Source organism: Podarcis raffonei, chromosome 3 (assembly GCF_027172205.1).
Source record: "Podarcis raffonei isolate rPodRaf1 chromosome 3, rPodRaf1.pri, whole genome shotgun sequence".
Classification (NCBI taxonomy): domain Eukaryota; kingdom Metazoa; phylum Chordata; class Lepidosauria; order Squamata; family Lacertidae; genus Podarcis; species Podarcis raffonei.
This window is the reverse complement of record NC_070604.1, coordinates 33,510,497-33,525,410: the sequence shown is the minus strand read 5'-3', so window position 1 is coordinate 33,525,410 and position 14,914 is coordinate 33,510,497. Positions and strand designations below refer to the sequence as shown.

Below are 14,914 nucleotides of genomic sequence, written 5' to 3'. Positions count from 1 at the left end.
TGTCTTCAGGCCTACAGTACCTATGTGGACCTATGGAACACTTTGCCATTGCCATTGCCATTGCCATTACCAAGGGTCCCTCAGCCCCTGGGGCAGAGGGAGCAGCAGTGGGGAAAAGGATATGGGAACCTCCCCCTCCCCCACCCTTGTCTCTTCCCCTCCATGAACTGTTGAAGGAAAATTAGAATGCAAGTCGATACCTGTGATTTGGCCATCCCACTTTGTTCATTCAGTCATTGATCTCTCATCCCCTTCTATCATAAAACACTCAAGATGGCTTGATAGCAACACCATAAAGATACAGTTCCTTTTGCTTTGAGAAACAATGGAGTGCGCCTCCAGGAGTGAAGTTAAACTGTTGCGTTAGGAACACCTGGGGTGCAAGCCTGGGCAGTGTGTACGGAGGTCCTGGGCTGCCCAGTTGACAAGACCCCTTTCTCAGCCTCGTTGATGTGGTTCGAAGGAAAGCAGAGCAATTCGTTTGGCACCAGCTTGGCTGCAGGGGTTGCCAGAAGGCGCCATCCAACCGCCTTAGGGACTCTACTCTGGATTTGTGTAGGGTTTACTCCTTTAGAGAGCCATTGTGGTATAGTGGTTAAGAGTGGTAGACTCGTAATCTGGGGAACCGGGTTCGCGTCTCCGCTCCTCCACATGCAGCTGCTGGGTGACCTTGGGCTAGTCACACTCCTCTGAAGTCTCTCAGCCCCACTCACCTCACAGAGTGTTTGTTGTGGGGGAGGAAGGGAAAGGAGAATGCTAGCCGCTTTGAGACTCCTTCGGGTAGTGATAAAGCGGGATATCAAATCCAAACTCCTCTTCTCTTCTTCTTCTTTACACCTTTTTCTTCTCCCGAAGATGTCCCGCAAGGCAGTGGAGGTTTAGGACCAGAGTTTTCCTTCTCCTAGATGGTCTATCTTCCAAGGTTGATGAGCCCCATCAGTAAACGAGCAGTAAATAAGCAGTAACCGATGAGAAGAACAAAGCACCGACCAATTATTCTAAGGAGTGATGTTATAATAACACTTAAAACGTAGCAGCAGTCTGAATTTTCAACTTAAGAACAACCAAGGCCTTCCTGTCAAAAGGCCTGCTGTGTGGCACTGTTGCCGTTGAAGCAGCAACACAATCTAGTCATTGGACGTCAAGAAGAGCTCATATTCCTAAAACGCAGTGGATCTTAACCTACAGTGGATGGTAGCCAGTAGTGCCATATGCTTGAGTGTGTCTCCCATTGATGCCCCTGTGAAATCTCTACTGTGGTAGCTGTGACGTGTCTCCATGTCTAGTTTCTAGTAGGTTTGCTTTGCTTGACTCTTCCTACAGTGAGCCAACTTTCATTTTTAGGATAGCAATGTGCAAGAGAAAAATAATTTTGCTTTTGTTTGTTTTTCCTTTTCGCAGTGGGGGGTGGGGTGGTGCAGCATCCAGCCACAAGGTGACAATATTGAGTTCTCTTTAATGATTTTTCTGTATTGAAACAGCGTGCATCCTTGCATATTGGCACGCCTTTGTGTCGGCATGCATGGATTTGTTAGACTTCCCACAATATTAGAAGAAAGGAACTTTGCCAGCAAGTATCCATTGACATTTTAAAACTGTAATGATACATGCTTGGGACTAGATTGATTTCTCTTATGCCTACTGTGAAGGTTCACACTGAGAAAGCAGCCTTAGGTCTGCTCATTTGTTTGTATATTAAGAGTGAAAGAAGATGTGCCAACTTAAATTTCTAAAAGCCAAAGTGGATTTGTTCAGCTTGAGCAGTTCTATAACAGTCTTCGACAAGCACTTAACACTATTCTTTTAGCTGGCTGATATTAAAAGTACTGCCTGCTGCTATCTCTTGTAGTCAGGCAGTGCTGTCCAAAAATAAGTGCAAAACAACAAATTTGCAGAAGGGATTAAAACTCTTCCTACGACTGCATGGCTAGGATTAACTGGTCGGACTGTATTACATATTTATGTTGGAATTCATCAGTTGCAGAAACGAGTTCAGTTGGCAACATGAAGTTTATGTACTGCTCTGAAATAGCTGTGCCATTCAACCAAAATTCATCGAGGCATCATTAGATCATACACGACCTAGCGATTTGTCTTGGACTTCTCCAAATGGGAGAATAGCTGTTCTTTTTAATTGTTCTGTTTTCAAGTACCGTCAGCAGTGTGTAGCAGCTTTGGCGAAAGAGCGGCTGAAAAGCCCAACAATAAATAATTGAGAACAGACTACAGCTCTGCAGGCATCTTGTGCATAATAAGCACAGAAGGATTCCAAAGCCCCGAGAATAAACAGTATAAATCAAGGGTATAAAAAGCTGAACAGATTTAGATCCCTTTTGATTTGAATGGGTCTAGTTGCAGCTAACTGTGTGCCGTGCTGCAGAGGGAGTTGAGACACATTTTATTTTTTAAAAAAGATATTTATTAAAATTTTCCATTGTAATACATTAAAAAATCAAAAAAGAAGAAACAAAAAAGTTTAAAAACACATAGAATTCACAATCCTTATTTTCAATAACATATTTTCCTGACTTCCCCACACCTCCCCCTCTTGTATTCCAGTTCAAATTGTTGGTTCAACAAGTTCTTGTCCCTAATTTTTAACCTTTTTATATTTTATATTTTATATTTAGTTCATTTTGAAAAACCAATTTTGCCTTGTAAACATCAATGATTATACATCAGTGCTTATTCTTAAAACCTTTTTCTAAAGTCGGCCTAAATTCCCTTCCACGATTTCCTCAATTCTCATACAAATAACAAAACAAAGTAAAAGCAAAACAGATTATAATTATACACCCTTTGGATTCCCAAACTCCACCCCCCCACACACATTTTAAATGCAAGTTACCGTATTTTTTGCACCATAACACTCACTTTTTTCCTCCTAAAAAGTAAGGGGAAATGTCTGTGCGTGTTATGAAGGGAATGCCTATGGGTGGCATGCCTACAGATTTTCCTCCACTAAAAACTACGTGCGTGTTATGGTCGGGTGCGTGTTATAGAGCGAAAAATACGGTATATTCGTTGGATTAAAATGTGGAGCAAGCGTTTTGGACTGCTGTTGGGATAGCGGCAACAATCAGATCTCTCTGGAAGCTGCACTTGCTGAGTTGAAAGTTCCCCTTGTCAATTAACTATGGTAACTATAGATATTTAACAGATGGATAAAGGAAAAATACGCAGAAAATTTTATCTTGAATATGCAACCCATGGAGGGAGGGAAGTAGGTCTGAAGGTTCAATAGAACCTTTTATTTTAATGTTTGAAATGGTTAAAGTTAAAATTTATAAAATATTGTAAATCCAATAGAAAAAAGTTATTTTAAAAAAGTTCCTCTTGTCAGAGCAAAACTACATGTGTCTTTGTATTTAGCATGTAGTTGTTGTTGTTTTTTTAAAATGCAAATTGCATTAGCTGGATTGTGGTGGCAATTGATGGCAGGAGAGCAAAGTGGGTGGGGGAATTTCCAATGGAGGATTTCCTTCCAAACCAGAGAAAATATTGAGGATTTTTCACCAGGACGTCAATAAGGGGAGTAACGAGTTAAATCCTTCTGCACGCCTCCCTGATGTCTGACAAGCTCTGATTCAGTTGTAGGATATATCATGGCTTCCGTGTGGCACATTTTTTTCTTTCTGGAATATGTGGCAGAATCAATAGTATAGCAGAATGGTTGGGCTAATGAGAAACAGGATGGCCATTGCTCAAACGAAGACTTGCTAAAATGGTGGAGCTTTGTTTTCTGTCCCCCTTTCATTACGTTTTGTCTTTTTCATTACGTTTTGTCTCTTAACAAGTTGTTTTTATGGCTTTTGAGAGTCCTGGAAATGCCACGGCAATGATGCTTTTAAAACCATAACGGATCGGTCTGGTAATAACTCTTTTTGTTGTTAATCTTTATCTTTGTTGGCAAGCACCCATTCTGTTTGTAGATGTTTTTTATTACCACAGGAAATATTTCACCCTAGATGCCTATAGCAAGAGAGCCACATCTGACTTAATTGAGAAAATCAATACAGCAGGGATATCTTGGCTCAGGAGAATAATTTGCTCAGAAGTTGGTACAAAATCCTATTACTTCAAAGAATCCACAGATGTCATTTTCTCTCTCGCTATTAATTTAAAAGATTTGCAGTAGTGAGGTTGAGACCCTGCTGTGGAAGCAAGAGAAAGCCATCTATTTCTAATGAAGAGGTTGTATACATGTAAGAAACATGTGATGCAACACATGTCAAAATAGCTCTGGTACAGCCATGCAATTTGCTGTTCGCTTGTGGCAAAGAACAAGGACGGGCAACTGACAGCGGTCTCTGCGTCCTCACAAACCTGCCGTCTTTCTATTCATTCAGTTGGAACTATTTCTTAGTGCCCCTGCTGGCCTTTTTAAAGATGGGTTTGGTGGTGTAAATTGCCTGTGCTTGCACTTCAAGCTGAGAAAACCATATACAGTGCCATCTTTGTGTGTGCTGTATTTTAATGCTAATAATAATAATAATATTTATATCCCGCCAATCTGGCTGGGTTTCCCCAGCCACTCTGGACAGCTTATAGCATATTTAAAAACACAACGAAGCATCAAACATTTAAAAAAAGAACTTCCTATACAATAGGATAATAACAACAACAACAATAATAATGATAACAATGATAATAATAACAACGATAAAGATAATAACAATAACAACAGTTTACAGCAGGGGTCAGCAAACTTTTTCAGCAGGGGGCTGGTTCACTGTCCCTCAGACCTTGTGGGGGGCCAGACTATATATATTTTTTGCGGGAGGATGAACGAATTCCTATGCCCCACAAATAACCCAGAGATGCATTTTAAATAAAAGGACACATTGGTTAGTGGATGTATTAGTATTAATGTAGCATAAAGTGCTGTTTCTGCCTTTCACAGTATTTATTCCCACCCCCAATACCTGTTGCTGTGCATTTAATTAGTAGACTGGTTTTCAACACACCATTGATATTTTTGCTTTGTTTTCTAACAGCCGCAGAGATGGAGCACTGAAAATTCTTCCCTGGAATGAACAGAAGCACAGGGAGGAAGACTGGTGCGAGAGGGCACCGTGCAAGTAGGTGTATGAAATTTGTGTGTGTGTGTGTGTTCAATATATCAATCCATTTTTACATTAGAACCAGTCAGTTGCAATTAAGCAACTATCCCACCTGGCCTTACTATCTTTGAAGACTCAAGTGTAGGAGCTACCCTGTTTCCTTATTGGAGAGGAAAACACATGTGGATTACTTCCTCCCTTTTTTTCTGGAGGAAACATAAAGTCCCAAAATGCACAGAGCTCTGGGCTGTGGTCCCGTGATACATTCCCAAGCTTTGATCATGCTGTATGAGGTGAAACCTGTATAAGTACACAGAAGAATTGCTATGTGCATGGCGCCGTGGAGTGATGCACGCTTCCCTTTATGGCCTTCGCAGTGATTTGAATGATTCTTTACTTAGCAAGCCTCCTCACTTGAGCCACAGGATTTTAATCACAGTGAGATCAGAATTGGGCCTCAAGCACACAGGATCTTTCTCCTACTCCCATCACCATGAGTAGAAGTGAACAGCTGAACCGCGTGGCCCCTGTTCTTGCTTGGGTAAAATCCTGACAGCCAAGTAATAACTTACAGGCTCAGCGTGTTAACAGTGCCCTTTCTGTATGTGGCAGCAGGTTTTCATGCCTGCAACGGCTTTTGCACATTAAAGTATTGCTTCTGCTTAAATAGGCAAGCTTGTCAACTCATTTGGATCACTGTAGTAAATTGCCTCTATTATGTAAACACCTGTTGATGTAGTGATAAGGTTAATTACCAGGAATAGCTAGAAATTCAGTAGGGGTAAATAAGTTTTCTCTGCGTAGGCTTTTGCATAAAGGTCAAATGCCCATTATGTAAATAACAGTGGTGACCTCCAAAATTAGAATTTTTTTTTTAAAAAAATATTTATTTATAGGCACTAGTTTTTCAGAACAGAACTAGTTATCATTTAACATGATTTTTCAAAAGATAATCCTAATGAGTCTGCCTAACACATAGGTTAACATCCATGCCATACATTGAGATAATTCTTATACTACTTCAACAGCCATGGCTTCCCACAGAGAATTCTGGGACCTGTAGTTTAAGAATCCTAGGAATTGTAGCTCTGTGAGGGGTCTCCTCCAGTTCTCAGCACATTTAACAAACTACAGTTCCCAGGTTAGCATCATTTTAAAGTCCTAGGTTTCTACATTTAATGGCCGTTTATCTGTGATGCTCAGGCTGACAGTTGAACCAGCTCTTCAAGATGAAGGCGGATTTTTATATGAGTCTCAACCTGAGTTGCTGAAGTACAGAACCACTGAGCTTTCCATAAAACTGGTCACGGACTGGTATTGGAAACGAGCAGAAGAGATAGAAAACTACTCTATGCAGGTAAATGCAATATTCTACCATATGTGTACTGCCATGACTTCAAATATATGTCCTATAAAGTGAATCGGTTATGCAGACCTATTTGAGTGTGTGTATGCCCAGCCTTCCACAACCTGGTATCCTCTAGATTTTGTTGGATGATGATATAGCTCAGTCGGTAGAGCACGAGATTCTTAATCTTAGGGTCATGGGTTCAAGTCTCGCGTTGGGTGAAAGATTCCTGCATTGCAGGGATTGGATTAGATGACCTTCACAGTCCCAACTCTGCAATTCTATGGGTTCCATAATCACTGATCATTGACTGTGCTGCTGTCAGGAACTGGCTAGATGACAAGGAGTGGTGGGAGGCACCAGCTAAGGAAGCCTCAGAGAATGAAGGTTCAGAGCACGGGGAATGGTGGTGGGACACTGAGGACAGCTCAGAAGATGAAGGTGGTGGGGAGGCAACAGGTGTGAGTGAGAGAGAAGAGCCAAGGGCAGAAAGCAGTTCAGACTCAGCCCATGCAGCTTCCAAGGAGCTTGCCTCTCCTACTGTGTTAAGTTCCGCTCCCCCTTGTCTCCAAGGACACAAAGAGCTATGCATATATGGCTGAACAACAAGCAAGAGATCCCTCCCACTGTAGTTTATGTCTTTGTGGACAGCCTCTAGAAGAAGGAGATGTCTTAGGGGGAAACAGGAACTGTCAGTCCTGGCAACTGTGCTATGGAAGCTGGTCCTGCCTTGAGGCTTCTCTGCATTGTTTGCTGCTTTCTTGAATCAAGAACTAAGCTTCTTGCTCGTCTCTGGGTTTGAATGCTGACCTGCATCTGAGCCAGCCCTGGCAGCTGCCTGGGGCTGCTGGGAGTTGTAGTCCAGAACATTCAAAGGGCACCAGGTTGGAGAAGGCTGGTGCATTGTATATTCTGCACTGGGTTTTATTTGCATGCAATATGTAGAAGAATACATTTCTGTGTAAAGTTATGGCTGAGTTAATGTTCTTTTGTAAGTTGATGTTCCCTTGCTGCTAGATGGCTCCAGTTTTGGGATGGTGCCTGCTTGCCAGGCTACTGTTGAAGTGTACAAAATAAATCCCGTGATTATAGGCATGTATTCAGATACAACCATAACAAGGAGAAGATGGAGTGCCAAACAGCTTTTAAAAAAGCGGTTATGGTTCAAAAGAGAGAAAACAAGAGCGAATGGTGATGGTATTTCATTATGGGATGTGAAATGGGAGGAGTAAATGTGTTGGTTTTGATTGGAGGAGCAAGGCCGTCCATTGTGGGATGGGTATGGTAAGAGGAAGAGGAAGCTATTGTCTTCCACCTCCATCACTCTAGTCAGCAGCCTTTTCATTTTCAGTGCTGCCAACTCTTGGGACCACCAGTGACTTAGCTTTGCTCCGCATGTGGGGAACTGGCGTTCAAGAGCCATTGCATCAACTGCCTAGTCATTTCCCGATTCCAGAGGTTAACCAGAGATTCAGCAGGATTGCCACTTTGAGTGACAGAAACAATTACATTCACTAATGCCTAGGCTTATCCGAGCCTGGTAAAAATTAGGAGCCAACTGGGAATGTGTACTTCTGGTTTTTGTGTAGTACTTTTCCCAGTGGCATGTTGTCATAACTTCTGCTGCCATTAATAGACTTGCCATTAAATGTTTCTAATATAATTGGATATATTTTTTCAGGTGACCTTTTAGCTAATGTAACAGAATTATTAAAATATTTTCTGAAATATTTGTTGACTAGTATTTGGCCAAGTGTGTTAATTACTTATTTCTTATGTTTAACAATTGGGCAAAATCTATCTTATATGAAAATAACTCTCCGGCTTACTGAAGCTTTTTCATCACTGTAAACTTAATATACAGGCTATTTTTAATTCCTTAGGTAATTATTAGAGGGACATTTAACTTGGAAGTAAGCGTCATGTCAGAATATTATTGGATTCAATTTTTGTTGCTTTGTAATCATATAAATTCAGGCAGGCAAAATTGGTACCATAAATGATATCCAAATTCAGAAATAATTAGGGGGTTTTGTGTGTGTGTAAAGTTCTAGTCCTGAGTTTTGCAGAGAAGTACACAGAGAGAGAAAAAATAAGGGACTAGAAATAAAGAGTCAGTGGATGGTTGAAATCAAACTCCATTAATTTTTAAGACCTAATAACAGAGTTTCTTTAGAGCTGAATTGGCCATTCTGAAGCTCTCAGATTTGAATATAAAACTAATTAATGTAGGGACAGGACTCAGTTGTTCTTTACTTTGGCTATTTCAAGCTACTCTGTGCATAATATTGCTGAAAATTGCCAGTGGTTAAATGATATCATAGTTGTCCTATGAAAGAACAAACACAAATTTTGATTGGTTTTGGATGGTCAGTCAGTTTCTCAACCATTAATTATCCTATATTGAGGGACGCGGGTGGCGCTGTGGGTTAAACCACAGAGCCTAGGACTTGCCAATCAGAAGGTCAGCGGTTCGAATCCCCATGACGGGATGAGCTCCCGTTGCTCAGTCCCTGCTCCTGCCAACCTAGCAGTTCAAAAGCATGCCAGTGCAAGTAGATAAATAGGTACTGCTCCGGCGGGAAGGTAAACAGCGTTTCTGTGCACTGCTCTGGTTTCATCATGCTGGCCACATGACCCGGAAGCTGTACACTGGCTTCCTTGGCCAATAAAGCTAGATGAGCGCCACAACCCCAGAGCCGTCCGTCAAGGGTCCCTTTACCTTTACCTTTATTATACTGTGATAAGTTGTACTTATGGAATAGGAATAGAATATGCTGCTGAGGTTTTGTGACATTACTTTATTGATATTCTCTGAAATAATTGAACTGCTCTGTGTTGGTAGCTCTATGATTAAGGTATTGCATAGATGTCATGTGACCTGTCTTTCATTTTAAGCATACATACTCTTTTTTAATCTATGTGAATTACTTCCTAATATCATTAGGGTTGGAAATCCAAGCCTATAATGAGGCATCTCTTGAGCTGGCTTTTCATTATCCACGCTTGAAGTTACCTTTCAGCTACTCTATTCTGGCTGTCTCCAGCTGTTTCTGTTACCATGGTCTCAGCAAACCTATTTCCCACTGAATTGCTCAAACTGGATCTAAATGTGGCTAAAAGGTGTATAAATCAAAGGCTGGATGATGTGGAGCTATACCAAAATTTCATAGCTGGTGGTGGAGCCTGCTCGCCGTTAAATTTAGGCATAACCCCTATCTACCGTGCTCCGTCCTACTTAACTTCGCTTATGGCCGCGTCTCACCGATATGCCTTCATTAGAGCTAGATTCAATGTCTTTCCAACAAACGTACTGAGACATAGATTTACTAAGGGCCAAGTCCCTTCAATGTGTGCTTGTGAAATGAAAACATCTGAATCTCTACATCATGTTATGTTTATCTGCCCTTTGTACAGTTCAGCCCGTGCTAGTATACTAAACTCCATAATCCAGCCTATGGCTGACAAACCAGTAGACCTACAGCTTGCCTGGGTTCTTCAAGATGTGGATCCTTATATTACCCAACAGGTTGCTAAATTCCTAACAGCCGTCCTCTCGTACAAGAGACGGAATGGAATGTTAGCTGATTATTGATAGTTATAAGAATTTTCTATAATGACATCAGATATTGATTTTAGTGTAGTGCCAAAAAATTTTAATCTTAATCTTAAACTTTTTTAATGAACGGCTAATATCTGTCCTTGTGAGTTGTGAACTGTGTTATACTACTTGTGGTTTGTATGAGTCCGCTGTTTTATTTGATTTGTTTTGTTGTGTTGTGTTTCATGATGGGCGTAAAGCCGAATAAACATTTTGGATTTTGGAAACCTATTTCTATTTCTGTTGGCAATAGATCAAGTTCAGTTATTCGAACAGCCCAGCTGAAATAATCGTAGAATCATAGAGTTGGAAGGGACCCTGAGGGTCATCTAGTCCAAACTTTTGCAATGCAGGAATCTCAGCTAGATCAACCATGACAGGCCACCACCCAACCTCTGCTTAAAAATCTCCAATGAAGGAAAGTCCACAACCTCCCGAGGGGGACTGTTCTACTGTCACACAGCTCTTACTGTTAGAAAGATCTTCCTGATGTTTAGTTAGAACCTCCTTTCTTGTCACTTGAAGCCATTGTTGTGGGTCCTAGCCTCTGGAGCAGGAGGAAACAGAAGATGGCTATCATATCTCCTCTCTGTTTCCTCTTTACCAGGCTAAACGTACCCAGTTCCCTCAATCATTCCTTATAAGACTTGGTTTCCAGACCCTTGATCATCATGGTCACCCTCCTCTGCACACATCCCAGCTTGTCAATATCCTTTTAAATTATGGTGCGCAGAACTGGACACTGTACTCCGGGTGTGATCTGACTAAGGCAAACTAGAGTGGAAATATTACTTCGCTTGATTGGGACACTGTACTTCTGTTAATGCAGCCTAGAATAGCATTAGCTTTCTTTTTTCTTTTTGCTGCTGCTGCTGCATCACACTGTTGACTCATGTTCAACTTGTGGTCTACAAAGACTCCTAGATCCTTTTCACGTGTACTACAGGCAAGCTAGGTGTTCCCCATCTAATGTTTGTGAAGCTGATTCTTTCCGCCTAGGCACAGAACCTTACATTTGTCCCAACTGAAATTCATTTCATTAATATTGACAGTTCTCCAACCTGTTATGGTCATCTTGAATCCCGATTCTGTCTTCAGCAGCGTTGGCTACCCCTCCCATTTTGGTGTCATCTGCAAATTTGGTGACCATCGCATCAATTCCTTTGTCCAAGTCGTTTATAAAAATGTTGAACAATAGTGGGCCCAGGACAGAAACCTGTGGCATCCCACTTGTCACTTTTTCCCCAGGATAATGAAGAACCGTTAGTGAGGACTCTTTGGGTTTGGTCTGTCAACCAGCCATTAACAACCACCTAACAGTTATCTCATCCAGCCCATATTTTACCAGCTTCTCCACAAGAATGTCATGGAGGACTTTGTCAAAAGCCTTACTGAAATCAAGATACACTACGTCCACCAATGTTGTAACTCTATGTCTACAGCGTTCCTGTGATCCACCAAGCAAAAAAGAAAAAGGGGAAAAAACCAAGATTCGTCTGGCATGACTTATTTTTGAGAAACCCACGTTGGGTCTTAGTAATCACAGCATCCTTTTCTAAGTGCTCACAGGCCAACTGCTTACTTATCTGTTCTGGGATCTTTCTTGATATTGATGTCAAGTTCACCGGTTGGTCATGCACCCCTTGCATTCAGAAAGAGGTCTATACATACAGGTTCTTCTGTAGATTTTCACAGCTTTTCATGCTCCCTCTTCTAAATCTCCATCAAAACGAGGTGCGCAAAAATTGTGGTTTGCTAAACTGAACTCATCTTGGTGCTTAGTGGGCCACCTTTGAAGCAAGATGCAGAATAGAATTCCACAAGCTTTATGAAGGCACCACCACCATATCACATGACTGTTTTTGTGCATTGAGCTTGATGGGTGGCTGTGCATGTGTGTCACAAGTTGAGTAGGCCTAACCTAACCTAAAATTCTGAATATATATATATATATATAAAATTGTCCAGTAGCACCTTAGAGACCAGGGAAATGGGTGGCGCTGTGGGTTAAACCACAGAGCCTAGGACTTGCCGAACAGAAGGTCGGCGGTTCGAATCCCCGCGACGGAGTGAGCTCCCATTGCTTGGTCCCTGCTCCTGCCAACCTAACAGTTCTAAAGCACGTCAAAGTGCAAGTAGATAAATAGGTACCGCTCCGGCGGGAAGGTAAACGGCGTTTCCGTGCGCTGCTCTGGTTCGCCAGAAGCGATTTAGTCATGCTGTCCACATGACCCGGAAGCTGAACGCCAGCTCCCTCGGCCAATAAAGCGAGATGAGCACCGCAACCCCAGAGTCGATCACGACCGGACCTAATGGTCAGGGGTCCCTTTACCTTTACTACCTTAGAGAGCAACAAAGTTTGTTCTTGGTATAAGCTTTTGTGTGCATGCACACTTCTTCAGATACAAGAACAAACTGCTACTTACCTGCATCTAAAATTCTGAAGTTGAGTTGATTAGAATTCAGAATGTGTCTGTTAGCTGGCCTCGCCGAATGTCGTTAAATGTCAAGTCATGCAGTTGCAACTTGAGAGTCAGAAACGAGTTCTGGAGGGATCTTATATCGTGCCTTATCGTGCTTAAGTGGACTAATGTGACCGGACATTTCATCTTCTAATGCTAGTTTAGACAAAAAGAACTGTATGCAATGTAAGGTCTTCTCTTAGTGGCAGAGCTGACAACCTCTGGTGGAGAGACTGCCAGGAGCATATAGAAGCTCTGTAAAGGATTTATTTATTTATTTAGTGTTTTTGCCTTACAGTACGACGACTGTATTGTATAAATATGTTCACTCACAGCCAGGGCTTCTACTCCTACATAATATTGATTATAAAGGTACTCTGTGTTTCATGTGATGCTGTGTAATCAAAGGAGCAACTCGCGACTTAATATAAATAGTACGCTTTATTAAGATTGTTTCCTACAGAGCAGATACTGGGCCTGCTGTTTTTGCCTTTCCTCTATATTCATACTCCTCTCTAATATCCCACACTTCCTGTTCTTTCTTCAACATCCTCTGCTATCGCTGGTTTTACTTTTGAGCTTCATTCATGTTGTTTCACTCTACCTTTGCACTGTCACCAGGAGGTAGCTGAGAAGGGCAGAATTGGTATTTGCCTACATCTGTTTGCTTGCACAAATGAATTTAGAACCTTGACATGTGGATAAAAATTAATTTGCTGCTTGTGAGGCACTTACACTAAGGCTGCAAAATGCAGTCCTTTATATTAACCTATTTTTTTAATTTTAAAAAATTGAATGGCTCAGAGGGTGCCGTAATTAATTAGGCAGTAATTTTAAAGAACATATGTTTTCAATTCAAGTATATATGTAAAAGCATCCTCTTTTTAAAAAGTGATTTCCCCCCTACTCCCTCACACAGGAGGAATTGCCACGTCCAAGATGACACCTGCTGCAGGGCACGCATACACCATCTAAAGCAAAAAAGAAAAGAAAAGGGAAATTGCTTTATTATGCAGATGCATGCAAATTTAATTGAATAAAACTGTGATTAATTGACTAAGATTTCTTTAATCAGGAGACAGCCTTAATTTGACTGTTAATTATAGTGGGGCAAACGTGATGTTCTCTTTTCTTTTATAAAAGAAGAGGCACAGCATTATTTCCCCTCATTTTTCATGGAACAATAACAGATCTCTTCCACGGCTCCTTAACCACAGTGGAGGAGGAGGTCTGGGTTTGAAGATAACACTAAGCTATGGTTAATGTTAACTTAAGTTTATAAACCCCAAACAAAACTAGGTTAACAAATTAATTTAACCATGGTTTATAAAGCATAGTTAAGTCACAGGCATTTGGATGGCCAGCTAACTGTGGTTAACTAAGCCAGGCATCTCCAAACTCGGCCCTCCAGATGTTTTGGGACTACAACTCCCATCATCCCAAGCCAACAGGACCAGTGGTCAGGGATGATGGGAGTTGTAGTCCCAAAACATCTGGAGGGCCGAGTTTGCCCATGCCTGAACTAAGCCATGACATAGCATTACAGGCTCCTGCTATCTGTTGTGTCTACCATTAAAATTGTGGATAACTAGTTGGAAAATCCCAGGCACTGAGTTGGTTGACTGCCTAAAATTGATGTTGGTGCTATGGACATTTGGTATCGAGCAGGAAATCAAATTGAACCTTAACCCAAAAGGTGGTTGCAAGAAATCTGCTTAGTTGAACCAGAACTTGGAAGAGATTGGAGGACAGGGAGAGAGAAATCCATTATTTTCCCCCAAGTTGCTTACTGAAGCATGTACTGTGTGTGTGTGTTTTTTTTAATCCTTGAAATAGAATCAAACTCCAAATACACAAATGAGGAACTGAATAAGAATGCATGCTTCAGTAAGCAGAAGCTCTCTTTTCTATCTCCTTCAATCTTAGAGAGACTATTTCCCCCCAGATAACCATTGGAGTGGAGGATGGAGAAGCAGGAGAAAGTGTTCTGGCATTGGCAACATTCTAGTTTCCAGCATTTATTTTATGCCTCATCCCCTACAAACTGTTTCTTTCAAAGGAATAAAGGCCTGGGAGTTGCATATAATCCACAGCGACTTACTTTTTTCTGCCCAAAACTAGCTAATTCAATTACTGTCACCTTGGAAGTCGAATGGAATTTGTTCCAGACGTCTGTTCGGCTTCCAAAACGTTTGGGAACCAAGGTGTGGCTTCTGATTGGCTACAGGAAGCTCCTGCAGCCAATTGGAAGCTGTGGCGGATGTTCAGGTTCCAAAGAACATTTGCAAACTGGAACAATCACTTCTGGGTTTGCGGCATTCGGGAGCCAAAACATTTGTCTCGCAAGGTGTTCGACTTCCGCGGTACGACTGTATGACTTTGAAGTGTTCCTCAGAAGGTTCTGAGTTATGGAAAGTGAGACATTTGGCCAAAGGGAGAT

At 41.5% G+C, this 14,914-nt stretch overlaps 1 protein-coding gene across 2 annotated transcripts in view; it reads left to right on the top strand.

Moving 5' to 3' along the window:
• Positions 1-14,914, top strand: part of NBAS (NBAS subunit of NRZ tethering complex) — a 179,308-nt gene that overhangs the window by 59,805 nt on the left and 104,589 nt on the right. For both annotated transcript variants that reach the window (XM_053381027.1, XM_053381026.1), the window contains exons 22-23: positions 4,998-5,081; positions 6,267-6,420. In XM_053381027.1, the coding sequence (XP_053237002.1) occupies positions 4,998-5,081; positions 6,267-6,420 (238 nt within the window). The remainder of the gene's footprint in view (positions 1-4,997; positions 5,082-6,266; positions 6,421-14,914) is intronic.